The sequence below is a fragment of the Panicum virgatum genome, chromosome 1K (genome assembly GCF_016808335.1).
Source record: "Panicum virgatum strain AP13 chromosome 1K, P.virgatum_v5, whole genome shotgun sequence".
Classification (NCBI taxonomy): domain Eukaryota; kingdom Viridiplantae; phylum Streptophyta; class Magnoliopsida; order Poales; family Poaceae; genus Panicum; species Panicum virgatum.
The window spans coordinates 31,586,678-31,609,443 of record NC_053136.1 but is presented as its reverse complement, the minus strand read 5'-3'; the positions used below and the strand labels follow the sequence as shown (position 1 = coordinate 31,609,443).

At 45.6% G+C, this 22,766-nt stretch overlaps 2 protein-coding genes across 2 annotated transcripts; both read left to right on the top strand.

Annotated features, from left to right (window-relative positions):
* Positions 1-8,756: 8,756 nt before the first annotated feature.
* On the top strand, positions 8,757-11,337 carry LOC120702788 (PLASMODESMATA CALLOSE-BINDING PROTEIN 1-like). The gene is made up of 3 exons (XM_039986731.1): positions 8,757-9,317; positions 9,840-9,873; positions 10,932-11,337. Exons 1-3 carry the CDS (start codon positions 8,972-8,974, stop codon positions 11,128-11,130), a joined length of 579 nt encoding a protein of 192 aa, XP_039842665.1. The 5' UTR covers positions 8,757-8,971; the 3' UTR covers positions 11,131-11,337.
* A 6,454-nt stretch (positions 11,338-17,791) lies between these two features.
* LOC120702778 (60S ribosomal protein L35-2-like) lies at positions 17,792-19,386 on the top strand. The gene is made up of 4 exons (XM_039986719.1): positions 17,792-17,871; positions 17,970-18,105; positions 18,226-18,382; positions 19,121-19,386. The coding sequence occupies exons 1-4, from the start codon at positions 17,868-17,870 to the stop codon at positions 19,193-19,195; spliced, it is 372 nt and encodes a 123-aa protein (XP_039842653.1). The 5' UTR covers positions 17,792-17,867; the 3' UTR covers positions 19,196-19,386.
* Positions 19,387-22,766: the final 3,380 nt, after the last annotated feature.

The window sequence follows — 22,766 nt, the reverse complement described above, 5'->3', positions numbered from 1 at the left end:
GCGAGGGCCGAGTGGCCACGGCGGCGCGGCGGCGTTCCGACGCCGGCGGCCGCAGAATCCGAGGGGGAAAAGGTCGGGGAGGTAGAGTGGACCACGAAGAAGCTCACCACATCGTCCAATCGAGCGGAGAAGGGCCGGAGGTGGTTCGTCGACGGGAGGGTGGAGCTTCGGTGGAGAATGTCAATGGCGGTCGGCGGTCTGGAGTTCGATCCGGCCGGCGTAGGGCTCAATCGAGCTCGGGGATGGGTGGAGGAGTTGCGGGGTGAGGCTGCGCGGCTTGGGGCGCGAAGAAACGAAGCGGGGGCAGCGAGGTTTGGCCGGAGGGGCGCCGGCGACGAGCTCTGCTCGCGTCAGGCTTGGCGTGAGCGCGAGGAAGAAGAAAGGGATAGAAGGGAGGAGAAGCTTCCCGTGCTCGCAAAGGATAAGGGCGACGCACACGGAGGGTGAAGTTCTCCACGACGGCCGACACGTGGCGTCGCCGGCGGCTGCCAGTTCGCCGGCATGGGCGCGCATAGGGGAAACAGGAGATCACAGTGAACCCGTTTGACCGATTTTTGACCCGACTATGACCGATTGAAACTCAAGATTTCATATAGGAACATGAAATTCGGCCAAAATAAAAGTTGTAGGGAAAGAGAAGATCTACAACTTTTATTTTGGGCAAAAGTTGATTTGAGACTTGAATCATGGAGAAAAATGCGGTTGAACACGGCTAATTCAACGTTTACTATGCGAACTCGATTAGCGCTGATGACATCGCTTAGGTCCATAATTAGGGAGTTAAACACGTGATTAGCATCATGATTAACACTGGGGTGTTATAGTGCGGGGATGGACTGAGAGGTGTGAGTGAGGAGATTTTTCAGCTTATATACCTAGGGTTCCTAATGGGCTTCTATTGGGCCGATTGTTTCGGGCCCTAATGGAGCTCCGCAGATAAAATTTTGAATCCGCCCCAAGCCCGAAATATTTCGGGTATCCGAACCCGCAAATCCGCGAGCGAAAATCATAACTCGAACTCGAAGCCTGCAAATTCGAAATGCGTGAATATCCGCTCCAAACTCGACCCGCTGACTTCCTTATTGGTTAGGTGCAAATTCTTCTATCATTCGTATCAAACAAAACCTTCGAACATTCGTCTCTCAAAAAACAAAAAAAAAACTTCGAACATTCTACACACGTACGGGGTTTTTACCACTACTACTACTTAGAGCATCTCCAGCAGCTTACCAAAAACTCATTACCAAAACAATTTCTCTCTTTCTCCCCAATAGCAGATTTTACATTTTTTTGACACACTGTTGCAGCAGATTACCAAAAACTCACTACCAATATTTTCTCTTACATGTGGACCATATCTGTCAGTGGGAAACCTTTTTGTCCCCCCTTCTCTCTCCTCTCTTTCTTGGTTGCGCCGCCAGCACCATTCCTCTCTCTCTGCACTTCTTCTGTTGACGCAAACAGTAGGCCACGAGCTCCTCAATTCTTGAATCCGAGCATTTGCTCCAAAATTCCGCACTGAATCTCTTGTCAAGCTCAAGTGCCACCACTGATTACTCCAAATCACAGCACAACAAGCACCAGGAACCGAGCACCTCCAGACCCCAGCAGATCGAGCTTGCAATAGGTTGTGGCTTGCGGCGCGTGCGAAGGAGATGGATCTAGCCATTGGTGGCTGCTGGGACCACCGCCATCGATGGAACCGGAGGCACAAAATCGCTCTTCTGCCGCCACTAGCGAAGGCAGGTCGACCAGTCTTGCCATGGATTCTTCATGGCTCGAGAAGAAGCTGCTGCTCCATGGTGGCAGCGCCCTTTGCGAGCTCCTGCTCCGGCGCGGGCCTTGGACGGTGGCGGCGCCCTTGCGAGCTCCTCCTCGACTTTGCTCATCATGGCGTAGAGCGGGGGTAGTGCAGAGGTGGAGGATGACGGGTCGCGGCGGCGGCAACGCCGATAGGGGATGAGTTGCATCATCCTACATTTAGGAGAGAGAAGGCAAGTTTTTGGCAACCACTAAAAAATTTTAGTATTGGAGATGAGATTAGTAGTCTGCTGAAGCTCGTCTATTATCAAAATAACTAGTTTTTGGTATTGGTAGTGAGTATAAATAGTCTGCTGGAGATGCTCTTGGCCACCAACCAAGTGCCAACCGTCTACAATCGCCATCAAACACACTCAAAACCTCACCACCAGAACTAGAAGCAGAGCTTGGTTGCACCGCAAAACATCCACACCATGGAGCAGCTCTCATCCGTGCTGTTCCTCTTGCTCGTCGTGCCTGCTGCGGGCAAGTCTTCCACGCCGGAAGACGCGTGCAGGTCCTTACCCGCCGGCCACCCATCTCAAGATGCAGGCTGGCGTGTAGGTGGGCCTGCCAGTCCGCTAGACCCGCTCTGCAAAAAAGTGTGAGCAAACTTCTGTAGATGACCACATTTTAGAGGCGGATTTAAGTAGAATTGGCCAACGAAGCCTGCTGGGCCAGAGCGGAAGCCCGCAACCACCGGCAGGTCCAAAGCATCAACCGTCTGTCTGTTCGTTCAGCATCCAATCCACCGCTCCCTCCCTCACTACTTGCCTAGGGTTAGGGTCTTTGGGGGCGGGCGGCCGGTGGCCGGCGAGCGCGCACATCGTTCAGGACCGGGTGCGGCTGGCGGTGTCTCCATGTCTGCGAAGGGCACGGCCGCACGGAGGCAAGAGCTGAGGAGCACAGGAGCATAACGCTAACGCTAGCGACCACCGCGGCACCGCCGGAGGACGGAGGCGGAGCGCGTGCTGCGGCCTGCGATCTGCCACTGCGTCCGTACCAAGTGAGTGCATCCTAGATCTGCTCATGAAGCAGCTTTGATTCGGTGGACAGTTCAATTCCTTTGTTGAGTTTTAGTTTCAAGGATGTTGTCGTCAAGAAAAAAGAACGAAGTTTCGAAGGGTGTGCTAGAGCTGCAAGGGCATCTCTGGGGCTTTAGGTTGAGTTTAGTTCGAAAAAAGTTTGAGTTTTAGCAACGTAGCACATTTTGTTTTTACTTGATAAATAATGTCCAATTATGAATTAATTAAATTTAAAAGATTCATCTCTTACTAATCAGTTAGACTGTGTAATTTGTTATTTTTTAATGTATTTAATGCTTTATGCATATGTTTAAAAATTCTATGTGATGCATACCGTAGAAATTTTTTTTGGAAACAAGGCCTTAGCGTTGAGGAGAAGGCAGTGACGTGGTCTTGGCAAACATCAAAAAATATTTTTGAATTCCTAAACAACACTCCATTGTTTTTGGGCAATCAATTTTGGAATTCCTAAACAACACTCCCGGTCATCAATCAATTTCTGTTCTGTCCGTCACTAGTACGATCGTTCCTTTTGGGCTGTGTTTAGTGGTTGTTTCTGTTTCTATTGAATGCGGCCCGGTCCATCCTCAACAGTCCATTGTTTTTTTCTATCATCACTCGAACTTTCAATGGCTGTCGTTGTTTTGTCAATGACCTGTATATTTGTGCCTTCTTTAATTTTGTTGTTGCAGACTAGCCTATTAAATATTAATCAAATTATGAGCACAAGTGCACAACTGGCCTTGAGGTCGTTATCTCCATTATGCCGCATTTTTTGCATTTTGATCTTTCTCGTGAAAGTTTTTCACATCTAGACCTTTTTTTAATAAATTTGAACAATGGACTCTGAGCTCGTAGTCCACGGCGCCGAACTAACATGGCGCCTGTCGCGCTGAGCTGCCACGCCCGGCGCTGATGTGGCAGAGCTCGGCGCCACAGCCGCTGGCGCCGAGGTAGCGACCCTGCCCAGCTGCGGAGCTCAGCGCCCTGCGCACCTGCAGTTCTTCGTTAGAACTCCGAACAGTCCAAGCCACCAAAGTTTGCCTTTGCATCTCTCTCACTCTCCTTTTAAATCTCTCGTCAGAACTCGGAACAGTCCAAGCCACCAAGGTTTGCCTTTGCATCTCTCTCCACTCTCCTATTAAGGTCTTGTTTGGTTCTAGGGACTTTTTTTAAGTCTTTGGAACATTTTAGTATTTAGAAGTATTAAATAAAGGTTAATTATAAAATTAACGGCAGAAACCTGGAGCTAAATTGCGAGACGAATCTAATGGGGTATATTAATCTATGTTTAGTGGATGGTTACTGTAGCATCAATGTAGCAAATTATGAATTAATTAGACTCATTAGATTCGTCTCGCGAATTAGCACTCAGCTGTCAAAAAACATTTATAAACAGATTTTATTTAATACTATAAAATAATAAGATTCTTTTTGATGTGATAGAGACTTATGAAAAAAGTGTTGTAACCAAACAAGCCCTGAATCTCTCGTACGCAGAGAGAGAGAGCGCGCGCCTGGAGGTAGCTGGTGCTTGTAGACTTTAGGCCGGCTATGATGACTGATGGAACTGGGTGCTGCGCGCTGATGGGCAGTGACACTGCTAGGATGGCTTTGAAAAAAGAGAATATTGTGTTGGAATCTTTTTCTTGATAGATGCCCGGAGCATAAACAGAGAGAGAATGACAAAGAAAATGAACAGTAAATTAATTCTCTAGTAATTAATTAGAAAATCTAATCTTTTATAAGGGCAAGTACAACAGTGTAAACAACTGCTGTCTATTTATCACAAACAGACAGGTTAAACATACAGCTTGTACAATGAGTCGTCTATTTGGCTGTATGTTTAATTCATTCATTGACACACAATTCATGGTAATCTAGTGTATATTTGATCTTTATAGCCCTTTTATTGCATACAGAAGAGAAAGCCCTTTTGTTGCATACAATTCAAAATGGTTGATGCTTCAGATCTCAATTGGCTTCAGAATATTTACGATCTGTAGCAATGTACACGCACAAATCAGTTATTTATATAAAACAAGTAGATAACCATGAACTTTCAAGTGGTTGTTCCATATTCGAATTACCATAGTAAAAATGATGCTCGTTGCACAGTTGCATTGTATCCCAAGAAAGAGACAGAGTGGGAGCCGCAACATTAAACGCTTACTTTTCCTTGCTCCCACACTTTTGATCCCTCTCCGTCGCTTGTCTTCAGAAGCTACGCACGTCAGTCCCGGCTGCAGTGGTGCGCCTCGGGAGCTGGGAAAGCGTGCCGGCTCCCGTGCTCTACCCTCTGCCGTGACGGAGTTGAGGCGGCTACCTCGGGGTTGTTCCAAGTTCTGACGAGGTGCGCAGAGTCGCTACCTCGGCCGCACGATCAGCGACGCCGAGCTCGGTGCCATATTTGTGACGCCGAATTTTGCCACATCAGCGCCAGCTCGGCACGCGAGTGTGGTAGCTCGGCGTCACAAAATATGACGTCAAGATGTGTTAGCTGGGCGTCGTAGACTATGACGCCGAGCTTAGGGTTTATTGTTCAAATTTGTTATAAAAAAAGTTTATATATGAAAAATTTTCATGAGAATGATCAAAATGCAAAAAAATGTGGTCCATTCGGCTATGCGAAATTACTGTCGTATGCAGGTCATGTCCGCGGCCGGCTCAAGCCTCTCCGTCCATGGCCTTCCCATCTACTTGCTGCTCGACCACCAGTGTGGCCGTGTGCCAACCGCCGCCCTGGGTTCAGCAAGCAACGTCGTCGGTCGGCTAATTTCCCCTCCCAAAAACAGTGGCAGGATAAGACTAGTCCAAAGATCGATTAAAACCCTAAATGAAAATTACTCGATTGACATGTAGTCAATTTTTGGAATATTTTTTTTTGCTGGAATCATCTTTTCGGGAATAATATTCCGGCAGCAAAAAAAATATTCTAGCAACAAAAAAATTGTACCGCTATAATATGTGATGGTTTGACTGCCAGTTACACGTGTGATCAATTTTTTTTATCCTTTATAGTATAGATTCATAACTCTCTAGTTTGAAATCCAAACAAAGAGATATGCATAAAAATACAAATTGTAATTTTACATTATTATCTACTCGTTTCTCATATCATTTTTTGTTGTCAACATATGTCCCTAGCTTTTTTGGCAAATCCTGCATGCCAAAGAAATATTCTTTTGGATCAAAACTTTCTAAGAACGATGATGAACAATGCACCGACCATATGTTGCTTTTAAGGGCAATAAAATATTATTTACCAAGGTTTCGTGGTTTACTTTGGTCTCCATACCCCCTTAGTGCTTTGCGTTGACCTCTCCTGTATCATTTCTGCTAATTGCTCCACAGATCCATCCATGAGCATCCGTTGTAGTCTTCTTTTTATGACTGTGAGATAAACCTTAGGCTTCGTTTGGATGTCAATATTGGAGGCCTTAGCATTGAATTGGGTTCAATGCCAAATCAGTCTCCTATTTGTATTAGGTTATAATATCAAATTCATTGTTTGAATGTGGATGAAACTACAAGATGGAATCGAAGTAGCTGGCCACTACCAATCCGTGGCATCTGATTCTGTCCACGTAGAGGGAGCCAGGGGAGGAGCCACGCGGCTCACCAGTGGAGGAGCGGTGCGGGGCTCATCGTGAAGGGAGCAGGGGAGGGGCGTCGCGCCGCTCGTCGGCGGAGGGAGAGATGGAGCCGTGCCGCGGAGGTCCTCCTTGTTGTGCTCGAGCTTCCTACCCCGGAGCTCCTCCTTGTTGTGCTCTTGCTCCCCGTTCTCCTCCGCGTCGGTGGAGAAAGGTAGGAGAGGGGCAACGTGGCCTGTCGGAGGAGGGAGGCAGGGGAGGATGGGCAGCCCCTGCCTGAGGGAGATAGGGGACCCCCCCCTCCCAGTGGAGGGAGGGAGGGAGGAGAGGGGCGGCGTAGCCATCGGCAAAGGGAGGCAGGAGAAGATGAAGTGCACCCGCCGGAGGAGGGAGGGAGAGGAGAGCGCTGACGGAGGGAGGCAGGGGAGGACGGCGCTGCTGGCCTTCAGAGGGGGCGTGGGGTTGGCTCGAGGTTGGCCATTGGAGGGGGCACAGTTGGCCGTCAGAGGGGGCGCAGGGTTGGCTGATTCCTCCCAATACGGAGGGGAAGGCTCGATTTTGAGGAAAGGATATTTTAGTTGTGGGTTGATTCCATGGTATTGGCTCTTCAATACCAACTCTCAATTCCACAAACATCCAAACAGCGGTATTCGTGTTATCCGATTCCAATTCTCAATTATGAGCTCCATGACATCCAAACGGGGCCTTAAGGACATGCATCCATTTTAGCCTTCTTTTATGAATGTGAGATAAACCTTAAGGACACAATCTTAGCTGTCAATATTAGATCCTCCTTTAACGTCAGCAAATGCATATTTATATGACAATATTTTTGTTAGCAAGAATTGGTCGATGTCATGCACCGTAATTTGAGTTTCTCACTTTTTCCATTAGCTTAACCTTTGGGTTAAACTAATAGTTACGTGCAACTCAATACAACCAAACAGTCACACGGCTAATTAGCACGCGCTTGCCAGGGTAGCTCCCAGCGAGTGATTCTCCGACAATAGGTATTTCCTTTCTTGGAAAAAAAGTTTCTCCGTAATTTTCTCCTTTTGAAAAGTTATAACTTCTACGCACTGGCGGAGCTTGATGGAGTTTAGGGGTGGCCATGGCCCCCTGGTCAATGAAAATTAACACTAAATGAACAGTAAATCGCTACTGTTCATTGATTTTCAGAGAAAATTAATAGCTACCCAGCTACCCCCCTCATTAGCTACTCAAGCTCCGCCACTGCTTCTACGTATAATGCCTTCTCAGAGATAAATTTGCATCATAACTTTATGATACACACAACTTTTTACATATAATTCTTTCTTAACAATTTGTTGAAATATAATTTTTACCATAAATTTTATGATACGTACAATTTTAATGCATAGTTTTTTCTAAAATAATTGTGGAGGACAATTTTTTTAGCACAATTTGTATAATGTTATCTTTATTGGGAGGATTTTTCACACAATCTTTTTACGCATAAGTTCACCATACAACTTCTGAGTTCGATCCTTGATATATCTTTTTAGCTCGATTTTCATAAAAAAGTTGTCAAGAAAACTTCAACACATAATGGAATGTAAATAGAGAAAATCTAAAAACAAAATGAAATAATTGGAAAATAGAAATAAAAAAAGAGAAAACAAGTGTATACCTAGGCAGTCACGTGGAGACAGCTCGCGTCGCCTTCCAGGAAGCGCCCTAGCGCGCGATTGTAAATTTAGATTCTCGCAATGCATCATGCATCATGTCTTATGAGCAAGATCTGCAGAGAGCGCGATTGTTTTTCTGTTTGGCTGTATTGCTTGGAGCCTTTGGCTCATCAGAAATGAGTTTGTCTTTAGAAATGTAATAGTTTCGTCTCCTGATGTAAGTGTCTTTTGCGTTATATATCGTGATGCCGTACTGCTCGCCGACTGGGAAGGAGGAGGCGGACAGGGCAAAGGGTGAGCGCTCGAGATTGTAGAGATGCGAAGTTGCATACAGGAAAACAAATGGAGAAACAAGATAACTATCTGATAGTTGGATCAAGATTTAGCAATCGAACGTGCCGTTGAGATTTAGCACGCAGCTCCCTTAATTTTCAAGCACTTGAAGCGGAATTCCTCCAAATTTCAAAATATAGAAGATTGGTTCTCCGAAGCTAGGGATATCTGCTGCCCTGACTTTTTGAATTGGCCTTTGAAGTAGATGTGTAGAGGGATTTGAATGGTATTATGATAGTTTTCCGGAATGTGACGACGCTTTCTTTCCATCTTGGGCTGAAACAAACATGGTGCTCGCAACAAAAAGTTGGACAGGCAGCCATACACAATCCAACTCAACCCAACCCGACGTCCACCCGTCGACGCAAAGGAAAACCAAAAAGAAAGCAGCTTGTGGAAGGAAGGAGCGGGAGAAGGAGATCCTCCCTGCCGGCTGCCGCCCCCACGGCCACGCCTCTTCCCTATCCCCCATCACCCTCCCTCCCAACATTCCCTTCTCACCACCTTTACTTCCTCTCCCCGACGACCGCCGGCCTTCGTCCCCTCTTCGCTCGTCCCACACTCCCACCACATGCTGCGGCGGCGCGGGAGCCTCCCCGCGGCGCCGTGGCTCGTCGCCGTGGCGCTTTCGGCGCTGCTGCTCGCGGCGGCGGCGCGGCCGGCGGCGGGCGCTGCGGCGTGGTGCATCGCGCGGAGCGGGGCGTCGGACAAGGCGCTGCAGTCGGCGCTGGACTACGCGTGCGGCCCCGCGGGGGGCGCCGACTGCGCGCCCATCCAGGCCAGCGGCCTCTGCTACCTGCCCAACACCCTCGCCGCGCACGCCTCCTACGCCTTCAACTCCATCTTCCAGCGCTCCCGCGCCGCGCCGGGGGCCTGCGACTTCACCGGCACCGCCACCGTCACGCTCACCGACCCCAGTCAGTACCTTGATTACTTTGCGCCGTGCTCATGTTCTTCACTGTTGCCGTATCCTCAATCCGTCTCCGCCCCTTTAGCTTTTGCTTTTCTGTTCGGTCTTGCATTGGAGTACGTCCTCTGTCTCTTTTGCTTTGCGCAACCATACAGTACTCTGCTAAACTGCCGGCCGGTTGCTTTTCTTTCTTTTTAGGGCTTTTGATGATGAGTTATTTCTCACGTAATTTCTTTTCATTCATGTGGCTAATTACTACTAGTTTTTCTTCACTACCTTTGTCTTCCCTTCATATATACGAGAATAGTACGTATAGATTCCAGTTTTAGAGGTGCATAATATAACTATATAAGTATAGTGTATACTGGATACGTACGTTGTGCGGAATGGAACGACAGTAAGGAAATGATGAAAGTTGTATTGCTACACTTTTTGAAATGCTGTCAGCTATCTTTTATTGGGGTATGTTTGTTATAGTTGGTTATGGATCATGCACCTACCCTTATTCAGTTTGCATTTTGCATTGCAGGTTATGGATCATGCACCTACCCTTCATCTCCAAGGTGAATGCATTACATAATACTAGTCTCCATTTCAAAAAGTGCAGAAATAATTCAGGCAATGTGGTACTTCTAATTATATACATAACTTCATTGATTCACTAGATAACTTATTTTATCTTGTAGAAATTCAATACACCTAAAGTAAATAGGCATGTATAGCGTATAAAATCACGAAAGATAATTCACGTATTTCTGCATCATTCATTTCTGAATTAGAAGGTTCTAATCCTTCAAAGTATCTGTATTTTGCACCAACCAACTCTTCAACCTGTATTATACTTGGAAATGTCTGCTTAATTTGAAGGACTAGGTTCATTGGCAAGCATAACGCTACTACTACTAATGAATAAACATGAATTTCAGTGGAAGAGATGGCTATAAATTGTTGGGAGAGAATGATTTGTGTTCTTGTGTCCAAAATATAGTGGCTACATTACATTTGTAGGTTGTCTTACAGATGAATGTAGAATTTGTTATGACACTAAGCAGTAAACATTAGGATTTCGTCCAATAAGGACTGATTGCCGTCCCTCTGTTATGATGTTAAAAAAATTATTTCTTCGATGGCATTAATAGATCAGTTTATGCAAAAGGGAAATAAAAATGGACATACTACAGAGCATGGATCATGTTTTCGTTTCAATTGGGTCCTCGAGACAGACATCGCTCAACTAGCTAATTGGTCTCTAACAATATACTGCATCATCAGTGGTGTTACAAAATAAGCTATTAAAATAGATAGATAAATAGTTTGGAGCCTTTTTCGTTTAAAAAAAATAGTTTGGAGCCTTTTTCGTTTTTAAAAAATAGTTTGGAGCCTTTCAATGAAGAGTCGATGGTGGGGTGAATCTTGAACCCTTTTATCTACATTAATCGAGCATTGACAAAAAAAAAACTGGATACAATTTATGTAGCTTTGTGTTTTATTTTTATTTGTCTGATGAACACCTAAATACTTTATGTATTTCATTCAGTTTATTATGATTTATACATCAGAAGTTATACCATCATTGCTTGAACAGAATCAGATTGTTCATGATGGTAATTGTTGTTTGCAGCACTGCCGGGCAACAATCAGGAGCACCAGGTTCAACATCCTCAACTCCAAGCGCCACGTTTAAGTCACCACCGGGCTCTGGAGGATTGAGCCCACCTGATGTCGATTCAACAGATTCCTATGCCGAAGCTCCACCTGCCACATCCTTGTCGTCTCTTGCTCTGTCCTGTTTCATGTACATGTTCTTGCAAGTGTGGTGATGCATGGACGATCTATAGTTAGAGTGTTAGACTCTGTAGAGCATTGCCATGTTGCATTTGCATCATCATGTAAGAGACACCGCAACAGTTTTGTTTCAGGGGTTGGTTGGTGGTAGCGGTTGTAACCTGCCTTTCAAGTGAAAGGCAAGAGTGCCGGTCAGTTGGATTCTCTCAACTTATCATGATTCTTTTTTTTTCTCGAGGTTCTGATTCTGTTTGTCATAGCTGTTAATTTCTTTTTGCCAATTTCTGTTTTAAAAGTGGATTAGTTTTGTCTTCTGAAGTTTTAGGAAAACAGAATTATAGTACTAGGTCACTTTGTTAGAGATATACTACAAGGAACATTTGTGGCTAATTGACAGCTTTGTTATACATCTGGAATTTTTCAAGTGCGAAGGTTTTAAAACTTGCGTGCAGTATGAGATTAAGGTCATATTTTTCCTTCTATTGCCTCTCTTAAAAGGTGGGCAAGAAGAGGCCATGACTAAATTTAGTATAGTTCCAAAAAAAAAGCCTACGAACTGTCATGGACGTCAAGAGGTACTCCCTCCGTTCTAAATTATAAGTCATTTCCAAAAATCTTAGAGAGTCAAATCATCTCAAAGTTTGACCAAAATTATAGAGAGAAATATAAAAATTTATGACATCAAATAGGTGCACTATAAAAATATAGCTAATAAAGAATCTAATGATACTTAATTGGTATCATAAATATTATTATCTTATCATATAAATTTGGTCAAACTTGAAAAACTTTGACTCTCTAAAATTCTTGGAATGACTTATAATTTAGAACGGAGGAAGTATCTAATAAGCCATTATACCCTGTATACTTCGTTCCAAGATTAAAAAGGACCTATATTTTTAAGCATAATAACAATTTTATGTATTAAAAATACTCTAGTGGAGAATGTTTGAACAATAAACTTAATTTTACAAATAAGCTAACGCTCATTGTCGTGTTGCCACACTTGATTTTTCTGCTCCTCAATCCTCATCACACCCAACCCCGTGGCTAAGGGAGCTCATTCCCCCGTCTTTGATGAGACTAGGGTTCGGGCAAGAAATTCTCATGTCACCAAGGGGCTCTGAGCCTCTAAGCGATGGCCATGGCTACAGGTTAACTGCAGTACCTCACATTGTGGTGATGGTGGTTGGTGAGAGATGGGGAAGGAGGTGGGCGCTGCTGGGGGTCACGCAGGTGACCTCCAGCAGACCTGTCACCCACTACAGATTTTACATTGTTAGGCCTAAACATATCCAACAAACTGGTCCATAGTCAAATTTGTTCTAAAATAAATTTATTTTGTTTTGGAATAATTTTTTAATTATTCTAGCAATACAAAAAATTTGTTCGGGGAATAAAAAATAGTTATTGGGCCTTGTGCGATGGTTTGACTGCCAGTAGTCCGAGCGACTCCTAACATTTGCTGGTAAACCCGTGTTGCTGAATCTAATTCGTCACAGAAGTGGGTTGACATTGAAAAAAAATTAATCGTTGGGCTGATATTTGCTTTCTTTCTTCTCGGACCGCTGGCCCTACCCTTCTGTTCAATTGGATCCAATCGTACCATTGAAACAAATTATTCGATTGAAACAAATATTAGAATTTGTTCAATGTCTAATCTTACCATTGGAACCAAAAAATTGTTCCACTGAAATAAATTATTTCGTTGGAACAAAGTATGCTTGCTAGATATGAGGAAACACGTGAAGTCATCACATGAAAAAAAACAATATATCTGCTAGATGGGCTGAAACTTTTGGGGGATGAGAAAAAACAAAAGAATCGAGTGGGCCACCTGCGCGCATTACCCTTAATATCCGCTAATCTTCGCAGTCGCGCGCGCGAGTGGCTGCCGTTTCGTCGCAGAAGAGATTTTCCGTGTGCAGCCTGCTCGATTGCTTTTATTTGTTGCGGCCCACAGTTTCGGCCCAAAACTTTACGTGAGGCCCCTACTTCTTTTCACGTCTCCTGTTTTTATGTCCCACGGCAACCACGGGCGGAGCTACATAGTGGGGTGTGGGTGCAGCCGCACCCAGGAAAAAAATTACAATCCCTTATCATTTTCAAATTTTTACCATATTTGCTTGAATACCATATATATATGCTATGAAGTGCCGCACCCCCCTCTGCTGCTCTCTAGCTCTGCCGATGTTTTTTCTATTATAAACAATTTTATTCATTTGTTTGTTTAGAGGGAACAAATTTAATTTTTGATCAAACTTTATTATGTTTCAAGTTAATAACTTTTTGTTCCACAGCAACATAGATGATTTGTTTCAATTAAACAATTATTTTTACCAAACAATTTTTATGTTATAAACCGTATTTTGGAAACAAACTCAATTTTTTTCAAGTAAACATTTTTTATGTTGCACGGCAACAATGTTGTTCCGTTTCTATTAAACAATTTCATTTATTTATTTGTTTTTTTCGAACCGAGGCTATTACCCCATTTCCATTAACCAGAACGGAAATACAAGCGTTCGATCCCTTCAGCAAGGGGATGAAAAGGGGTGAGGGTAAAAGTTCATGGAGACACGCCCCCTATCCTGACTTGATTCAAGCACAGGAAAGGGGCAGGCAGGCAGAGAACCCAGGATTCCCAGGCCCCATACTGCAGACAGAGTTTAACACGGTCTTAGTGCATTACAAACATTAGAAACTAGAGAAGGCAGCACAGACCACAGAGGCGCATGCAGACATTCTGGCCATGCAAATCAAAAGATTACAGAAGATCTCCAGACATTCTTCTAGCCGTTGTTCTCCATCTTCAGTCAGTCCTCGACATTGTCACTGTCGTCGTGGACGTCCGGTGGAGCAGCCAGTTGGAGCAGCGGCCTCGCCTGTCCTTGCCGCGACAGAGCTCTGTACGCATAGGAGAGCATTACCTTCACACCGTCTTCCAGCATTCCTTTCAGCTCCGCATTATAGACCTGCCCAATAATTCATATATGCACCAGCATGTAATATTATTTCAGCAGGGTTTTTTATCATTTTTTTTGTCAAAACACGCCCTGTTTCTACATTTCCAAATAGCCCAGCAGACCGCTGCAAGGCCAAAGGTGTGGAATGTTCCACCACTTGGCATCCACCTCTGAATCCAATCTTTATATTGAGTGAGCCCCCGTGGGGTGTTATCAGCTCCCAAACACCTGCCAATTACCCCCCAAACCACTTTGGCTACCACACACTCAAAGAAGAGGTGGTCACGAGTTTCATGCAAGGAGCAGAAAAAACAGGTGGAATCCCCCACCCAGTTTCGTTTGATCATATTGTCTTTAGTGAGTATAGCATTTTGCTCTAGCAGCCATACAAAGATTTTGATCTTATAAGGAATTTTTGCCTTCCATATATGTCGGAAATGCATCCCAGCATCTCCACTGGTTAGCCAATCATAGGTAGACTTGGTGGTGAAAAGACCACTTTTCTTATTCCATTTCCAAATGATCCTATCACTCTCATTAGTAAAGGGGAAGGAGTAGACTCTGTCCACCACCCCCAGCCACTGTTCAAACAGAATGGGTGAAAGCCATCTATGGAAATCAATATGTCCATGTCTCAGCAAAAAGTTGTGGACAGAGATATCTTTTTCAGTACATATCTCAAATAAGACAGGGTGCATTGAGCAGAGTGGGTTAGGGTCAATCCAGGGGTCCTTCCAAAAAAGGGTCTTGGTTCCATTCCCATTCTTAATGGCTCTCCCCCTCATGTAGACAGGTCTTACTTGAAGCAGATCCTTCCAGACTGGAGAATCAGTCAACCTCCATTTTGCACTACTAATCAGATCATTAGAAAGGTATTTAGCTTTCACAATGTCTTGCCACAGACCATTTTCCATTTCCAGTTTCCACCACCATTTGCAAAGTAAACTGATATTCATTTTTGATATATCTTTCACACCCAAACCTCCTTTTTTCTTGCTTTTACAAATTGTAGTCCATTTTACCAGGTGGTATTTCTTTTTCCTCCCTCCACCCTGCCAGAAGAACCGTCTTCTCTGTTTATCCAAGTTTTTCACAATGGTTTTAGGTAGTAGAAACATTGACATGTGATAGATCAGGGCATTAGAAAGGCTAGAGTTGATCAGAGTCACTCTACCAGCAATAGACATGGAACTGCCCTTCCAGGTGGCAAGCTTTTTCTCATTTTTTTCCACCAAAGGAAGCCAGTCTTTTATGTGTAGGCGCCCAGGACTAACAGGTACACCCTAGGTATTTTAAGGGGAATCTGCCAATTTGACAGTTAAACAAGTCTGCATATAGCATATCCAGCTGGTCATCACCATGTATAGTAATCACCTCACTCTTGGAGAAATTGATTTTGAGACCAGACATCATTTCATAGAAGTATAACAAAAGTTTCATGTTTCTTGCATAATCAATATTATTTTGTAAGCATACAATGGTGTCATCTGCATATTGAAGAAGAACCACCCCTTTGAGTATAATGTTGCTGGCCAGGCCCATAATTAGATTTTCATTTTGAGCCTTCCTCACCATTCTTGCCATACAATCAGCAACAAAGTTGAATAGAATGGGGGGAAAGTGGGTCCCCTTGCCTAACTCCTTTGGAGCTAACAAAATAAGGCCCTATCACATCATTGAGTTTAACACTCACAGTCCCTCCAGACACAACTTTTTGTATCCACGAACACCAGGTATTGGAGAAACCACTTAGTTTCAGAACATCAAGCAAAAAGGCCCAACTGACCTTATCATATGCTTTTTCAAAATCAAGTTTCAAGACAATCCCCACTTCATTGTTTCTTTTGGTTTCATGAAGAATCTCGTGCAAGGCCAACACACCATTCATGATATTCCGCCCTTTCAAGAAAGCGGACTGAGTGTTGAGAATCTTCTTGTCAGCCACTTTTTCTAATCTCAAAGTCAAAACTTTGGTTATCAATTTGTAGAGGCAATTCAACAGACATATTGGTCTGAATTGTTGAATTTTTTCAGCTTCTAGAATCTTGGGGAGAAGAGTGATAATCCCATAGTTAATTATGCTGACATCCAAAACCCCAGAGTGGAACTCATGGAAGATATTCATGATGTCATTTTTAACAATGTCCCAGCAACTCTGATAGAATTCAATGGGGATGGACTCAGGGCCAGCAGCCTTGTTTTTTCCATTTGAAAGAGGGCCTCTTTCACTTCTGCTTCAGAGAAAGGTTTTATTAGTTCCTCATTTTCTTCCTCAGTCACCTTCTCATCATTTCCCCACAGGTTTGGATCAAGTGGGAAGGCATTTCCGGGAGCTGGGCCAAATAACATCTTGTAGTAGTCTGTGGCATGTTTAATTAAATTCTCATCCCCTTCAATGATACCATTATCGCTTTTGAGGGAGATGATAGTATTTTTTCTCTTTCTACCATTAGCAATTCTCTGAAAGTACTTTGTGTTCATATCGCCCTCATGCAACCATTGCTCATGAGATCTTTTATACCAATACAATTCTTCTTGTTCTAGTATTTTCATCAGCTCAGAAACATATTTATTTATTTGTTTAGAGCCAACATATTTCACCGAAACATATTTCTCGAAGTTGAGAACGAGAATGTGGCGGGGTAGAGAAACTAAATGGGCCCCAATGAAGAATTCCGGCCCAAGAAGAATTCACGAATTAATCTCTCCACCGAAATGCTTCGGCAACGGTTCGTCTCCTAGTAACGTGCGTTACGTGGAACAAGACCCCAAGGAGGTGGCCAGGCAATGAGGTGAGAGGGAACAAGACCCCAAGGAGGTGGCCAGGCAATGAGGTGAGAGGAGACTATCATATAATGCCGATATTAAGGGTCCTGTTCCACGTAACACGCGTTACTAGGAGACGAACCGTCGCTGAAGCGTTTCGGTGGAGAAATTAATTCGCGAATTCTTCTTGGGCTGGAATTCTTCAATGGGGCCCATTTAGTTTCTCTACCCCGCCACGTTCCCGTTCTCAACTTCGAGAAACATGTTTCGGTGAAATATGTTGGCTCTAAACAAATAAATAAATGAAATTGTTTAATAGAAACAAAACAACATTGTGTGCCGTGCAACATAAAAAATGTTTACTTGAAAAAAATTGAGTTTGTTTCCAAAATACGGTTTATAACATAAAATTTGTTTGGTAAAAATAATTGTTTAATTGAAACAAATCATCTATGTTGCTGTGGAACAAAAAGTTATTAACTTGAAACATAATAAAGTTTGATCAAAAATAAAATTTGTTCCCTCTAAACAAACAAATGAATAAAATTGTTTATAATAGAAAAAAACAAGATTGTTGCTGTGGGACATAAAAAACTGGAGACGGGAAAAGAAGTAGAGGCCTCACATAAAGTTTTGGGCTGAAACTGTGGGCCGCAACAAATAAAAGCAATCGAGCAGGCCGCACACCGAAAATCTCTTTTGGGACGAAACGCCAGCCACTCGCGCGCGTGACTGCCAAGATTAGCGCCTCCTTGGGAGTTGCTACTTATCATCCGAGTGACTTTTCTTTTGACTGGGAAAACAAAGAACTAATCATAATAAGCTCGCGAAAGCCCAACCATGTCTTGATGAGCCCAACTAGGCCCAATCAGCCCACCGCGCGCGGTTCCGCCTAGGGTTTCCGCCCCACTCCCCCCCACTCTGTTATATACCTTCCCCGCCGCCACCCTTCCTCTTCCCTTCGCGCACCGCTCCACCCTACCCCCCCCCCCCCCCCCCCGCCGCCGCCCCCGCCTGCCGCCGCAACCGCCATCGTCGCCATGGGTAAGCCCCCGCCATTAGTGCACCCGTCGTAGGAGCTATACTCCCTCGTCGTCTTGCGGATCTGACGCCGCTGCTGTTTGTGTGGCGATGAATTGCAGCCCGGATCAAGGTGCACGAGCTCCGGGTGAAGAACAAGGCGGAGCTGCAGGCGCAGCTCAAGGAGTTCAAGTCCGAGCTCTCCCTCCTCCGCGTGGCCAAGGTCACCGGCGGAGCCCCCAACAAGCTCTCCAAGATGTGCGTAGTACCTGCAATCTACCTTCTCTCTCGCTTTCTCTCTACTCGGCTTGTCTCGCCATTCTCTGCTCGTGGGATGACAATGAATCGAATTGAACCCGGTTCGTTTGGGTTTTGCAGCAAGGTGGTGCGCACCTCGATCGCGCGCGTGCTGACGGTGATCTCGCAGAAGCAGAAGGCGGCGCTGCGGGAGGCGTACAAGACGAAGAAGCGGCTCCCCCTCGACCTCCGCCCCAAGAAGACCCGTGCCATCCGCCGCCGCCTCACCAAGCACCAGGTATACACATCATCCTACTACGATACCACCATATTGTCACTGCCACTCCTAGGTGTTAGGTAGCTTTTTAAATGAATATACTTGAGATGTTTCTGTTAGAAATATCACCCTAACATCAAGAAGAGTGAAATGGGAGAAAACCGAACCTCTACTACTCAGATGACTGTTACTTTTATGAGGTTGTTTCTGATAAGTCTCAATAGGTGATATTATGAAGTACCATGTCTAAAAAATTTAAGGAAAAACAATTTTCCTGAGCTGGTAGCTGGGGTAGTAGTAATGAAGTCTTCTTCATAATGCAATTTAAGGAAATGAATTCGGTTTGTTGCTTGGAGTTATGATCTTTTTTTAATAATCTCTGCGCTCTTTCATGCACACAATTCCTGTAACTGACTCAATAGTGCTACTAAGTTTCGGTGGTTAATGTTGTTTTTCCTTGAATCTTTTGAGATATGGTAGTAGGTTTTTGCATGCTAGAATGTTGTTGATTCCAGTATGATTCAGAATTGATGCTGGGTTTGATGTATGAAATTATCTTGTTGATAGCTTGAGTGTCTACTAGTATTAGAATGTGGCTCTGAAATGCCAATCTGATTTGTACTGTTATCCATAAAATTTAAAATCCTGCATTGTCCCTTTATCTGAAATTCCTTGCCATATTTCTTCGAGTGATTTCTCTTTTGTTGTTTGTCTATTAATTAATTATAGATGCCTGAAATTTTGTTGTATGTTCTGCAGCTTTCTCTGAAGACAGAGAGGGAAAAGAAGCGTGAGAAGTACTTCCCCATGAGGAAGTATGCTATCAAGGCCTAGGTCAGAACTGTGAGATGTTCCTAGCATATCATGGGCTGTTTCTTTGCCTAGGAAGTGTTTTAAGTTTTGGTTTGTATGGACCTTTGCTATGTGTTGAAAGTATGGTACATTTCCTCTGTTGCCTCAAATACCTAGATGGGTTTAAGGCGTAATTCGTATTGGCAATGAAACCTGGCATGCTTGGTGTGATATGGTCCTGTCTACAGTTGTATTGCCAGATGCTGGCGATGATTTTTGCGTAGGCCTGAAGAACGCATTATGGCAGATTTTCTCTTCTCTGGTTACAAACTACTTCGGAATCACAGTAGCTTCAGGTGTAGGCAAGCCATACAATAGGTCTTTGACAAGTTATAGATCCCTTTTAGTTTCAACTTTAGTGATATCTCCATGTAACTTGTCTGACAATTCAGTTAACAGAAAACTGAATGATTTACAAAAGTGAGCTTGCATGCAGGGACTAGCAGAGGTTGAAAAAGTAAAAAATCAACATTTGCAGTAAACTGAAAGTAACCATTTGACCGAAACAACATGTAAATTGAAAGAAAGCGAGCAAGAAAGCATTGCGAATGACATTCATCTCGTTCCAAGACGCGTTGGTGTTGCACTGGGCAGTTGTGACCCCTTGTGGCAGAGCTAATGTTGAACAGCTGCACGCATGTAGTAATGACAGGCTAGTCAGCAGATTCATGGAAGTCGGGAAAACAGATTCAGGATTTTAGGAACTCGGGTTTGCTTGTACCTTGAGAGAGAAGTCTGCGGTCACTGAAGGCCGTATCTCCCCTGCGTGCACATGATGTCGACGCGAGGGCGGTTCGGGTGCAAGGCGATGGCGTCCCTCAGGCGGGACACCACGGCCGTCCTGCCGGAATCCTCGGAGGCAATGGCGTCCCTCAGGCGGGACACCGCGGCCGTCCTGCCGGAATCCTCGTTGGTCGCCGGCGCGCCCAAGCCCCCGATAGAAGCATAGACCTCCTTGAGTCCCGGCAAGTGCTCGACGCCGGCGAGAGCGTTGCCGCACCACCCTCCCTGCTCTCCGTGGGCGTTGAATTCCAGCTTGAGCTTCTGGAGGCTGGGCATCGCCCCCGCCTCGAAGGTGAGGCACAGCGCCCTGCAGGTGACTATGAGGTGCTTCAGGGCGGCGAACCCTGCGGCGGCGATGATGGTGCTCCCTCTGGGGGCGCCCCGGATGGACAGGTCGAGGCGGACAAGGGCGGGCAGCCCCGCGAGGACGGCGACGCAGTCCCTGGACAGCTCCCCGACGCCGAGCTCCAAGCTGTAAATCTTGTGCAGGCGGCCAATCCACCGGGGAACCACTCCCAGTGGGACCAGGCCGTGAGATAGAGCCTGCACTCGCCGTGCTCCGGAAGTGAGGAGCACAGGACGTCCACGCGCGCCTCCGCCGCTTCATCGAAGCCCTGGTCTAATGGGAGGCGGACGTAGAGCTCTTTGAGGTTAGTGAGATGCCGGAGCCCGGTGATGGTGTCCAGCGAGTTCTCCTCGAGAACAAAGGATGCTAGGGAGCGTAGGCACTCGATGCCCCCGATGCCGCGCGGCAGGCTGGTCATGTGCGGCAGGATGTTGAGGACAGACAGGCAGGGAAGCTGAGCAACGTCCGAGGGCAAGCCAATGCCTGATCGGAAGACAGGCGTGGCACCAGCTATTTAAAGTGTCTCCAAATGTTGCAGCGCTCGAATTTGAGTTGGGAGGTCAAGCCTAACTTCGCTCCGGATCTTTATATACCGCAGTTGAAACAGCTTGCACATGGCCGTGAGGTCGATTGCCTGATCTTCCTCGCCCGGAGTGGAAAGAAACTCAAGGTTCAGCACCCGGATAAACCTGAACTTGGACACTGGTGGGACATGGCCCCGGCTAGAGCGCCCCCAGGTTGAAAAAGTTCGAACTTTTGACAGATCAATGCCCGCCGCTGGCATCCGCAACGTCCGAGGCCTTAGGGCATCGGAGGAGTGGTGGAACAGCCGGCGGATGTTGTGGGTCGATCCCCTGATCCTGATCTCCTGCGAATTATTTTCTACCACGGCGAGGAAATTCTCTTCTGCAGAGTACTCACGGATGATGAGATCAAGCATCATGTCGTGCACTCTACACGACAGAATCTCGCCGTTATAGTCAATTGTTACTGGTTGAATCATGTTTCTGTTTACCAGCTCGTTGAAGCAGTTGCCTGCGACATCCACGGCCTCCAGATATCGTTCAGCCACCCACTGCCTGACCAAATCATCCCTCCAGATCACACAATCTTCTGGATACGCATCGAGGTAGAGAAAGCATGTCTTGAGATGAGGAGGAAGGTCTCTGTAGCTAAAGTTCAGTGTCTGTCTCATCACCTCCAGGCTGCGCTCTGTGCCGACATTGGAACCCATGGACCTCTGCACATACTCCCAATATTCCTTCACTTTGGCTTCTTGGCTTGCTAAAAGGCTAGAGATAACAATAATGGCAAGTGGCAAACCGCCACACTTCCTTAGAATTTGAGTTGAAACTTCTTTCAGCTCACCAGGGCAGGCGTCTTCGGAGCCAAATATTCTATCAAAAAATAACCTTCTTGAGTCTTGTTTGTTGAGAGGCTTCATCCTATAGACATATTTATGGCGATAGGAACAACATGCAGCCGCTACACTGTGAACTCGCGTGGTTGTTATCACTCTGCTGACATGATAATTGTCTGGGAATGCCCACCGCTGGCATCCGCAGCGTCCGACGCTTCCAGCATCGGAGGAGTGGTGGAACAGCCGGCGGATGTTGTGGGTCGGACCCCTGATCCTCATCTCCTGCGAATTGTTCTCTACCACGGTGAGGAAATTCTCCTCCGCAGAGTACTTGCGGATGATGTGATCGAGCATCATGTCGTGCACTCTGCACGACAGAATCTCTATGCAAAGCTCGGGCTAAAGTCAAAGGTATACAATAGGGCTTTTGTATTTTACCGGTCACAAGATATTTAGTGGATGAAAAGTGACTGGATTTGTTGGATAGATAGCCGTACTATCAAGAGGGGTTGTGCACTCGTGCTTGACGGGTCTTTAGTGCTATTTTGCTCAAAATGTCTAGGTGCATGCATGAAGTCTAACAGCGCTTTGAAAAGATTTGAAAAAAAACAAAGTTGAGAGCTGACTGCACAAGCGCGGACCGTCCGCTCCCTGGAGCGCGGACGGTCTGCACACGTACCAGAGAGCATGTTTGGCTCTGGTGGAAATTAGATGTGACTGGCGGACAGTCCAGCACAGGTGGGCGGACGGTCTGCCGCTCTAACTCAAAATGTACCAGAGAGGGTGTTTTCTCTGGTTGGGCTTATGATCTGTGCTGCGGACGGTCCGCCCCTGGGGCGCGGACGGTCCGCCGACTTATCTCAAATTTGTACCAGAGACATTGTTATCTCTGGTGGATTTCAAGGATGAACGGCGGACGGTCCGCCCCTGGGGTGTGGACGGTCCGCCCCTTTGGTGCGGACGGTCTGCCGGCTAATTTCAAAGTTGTACTAGAGACGATGTTCGTCTCTGGTGGTGTGGAACACATAACTGCGGACGGTCCGCCAGGGCTGTAACGGATAGTT

Bases quoted from the DNA above. Each gene is read 5' to 3' on its own strand.
- LOC120702788 (XM_039986731.1), top strand. From the start codon at position 8,972: ATGCTGCGGCGGCGCGGGAGCCTCCCCGCGGCGCCGTGGCTCGTCGCC. The intron at 9,318-9,839 runs GTCAGTACCTTG...TTTGCATTGCAG, and splicing joins CGTCACGCTCACCGACCCCA to GTTATGGATCATGCACCTAC. The intron at 9,874-10,931 runs GTGAATGCATTA...TGTTGTTTGCAG, and splicing joins ACCTACCCTTCATCTCCAAG to CACTGCCGGGCAACAATCAG.
- LOC120702778 (XM_039986719.1), top strand. The intron at 18,106-18,225 runs GTGCGTAGTACC...TGGGTTTTGCAG, and splicing joins CCCAACAAGCTCTCCAAGAT to CAAGGTGGTGCGCACCTCGA. The intron at 18,383-19,120 runs GTATACACATCA...TATGTTCTGCAG, and splicing joins GCCGCCTCACCAAGCACCAG to CTTTCTCTGAAGACAGAGAG.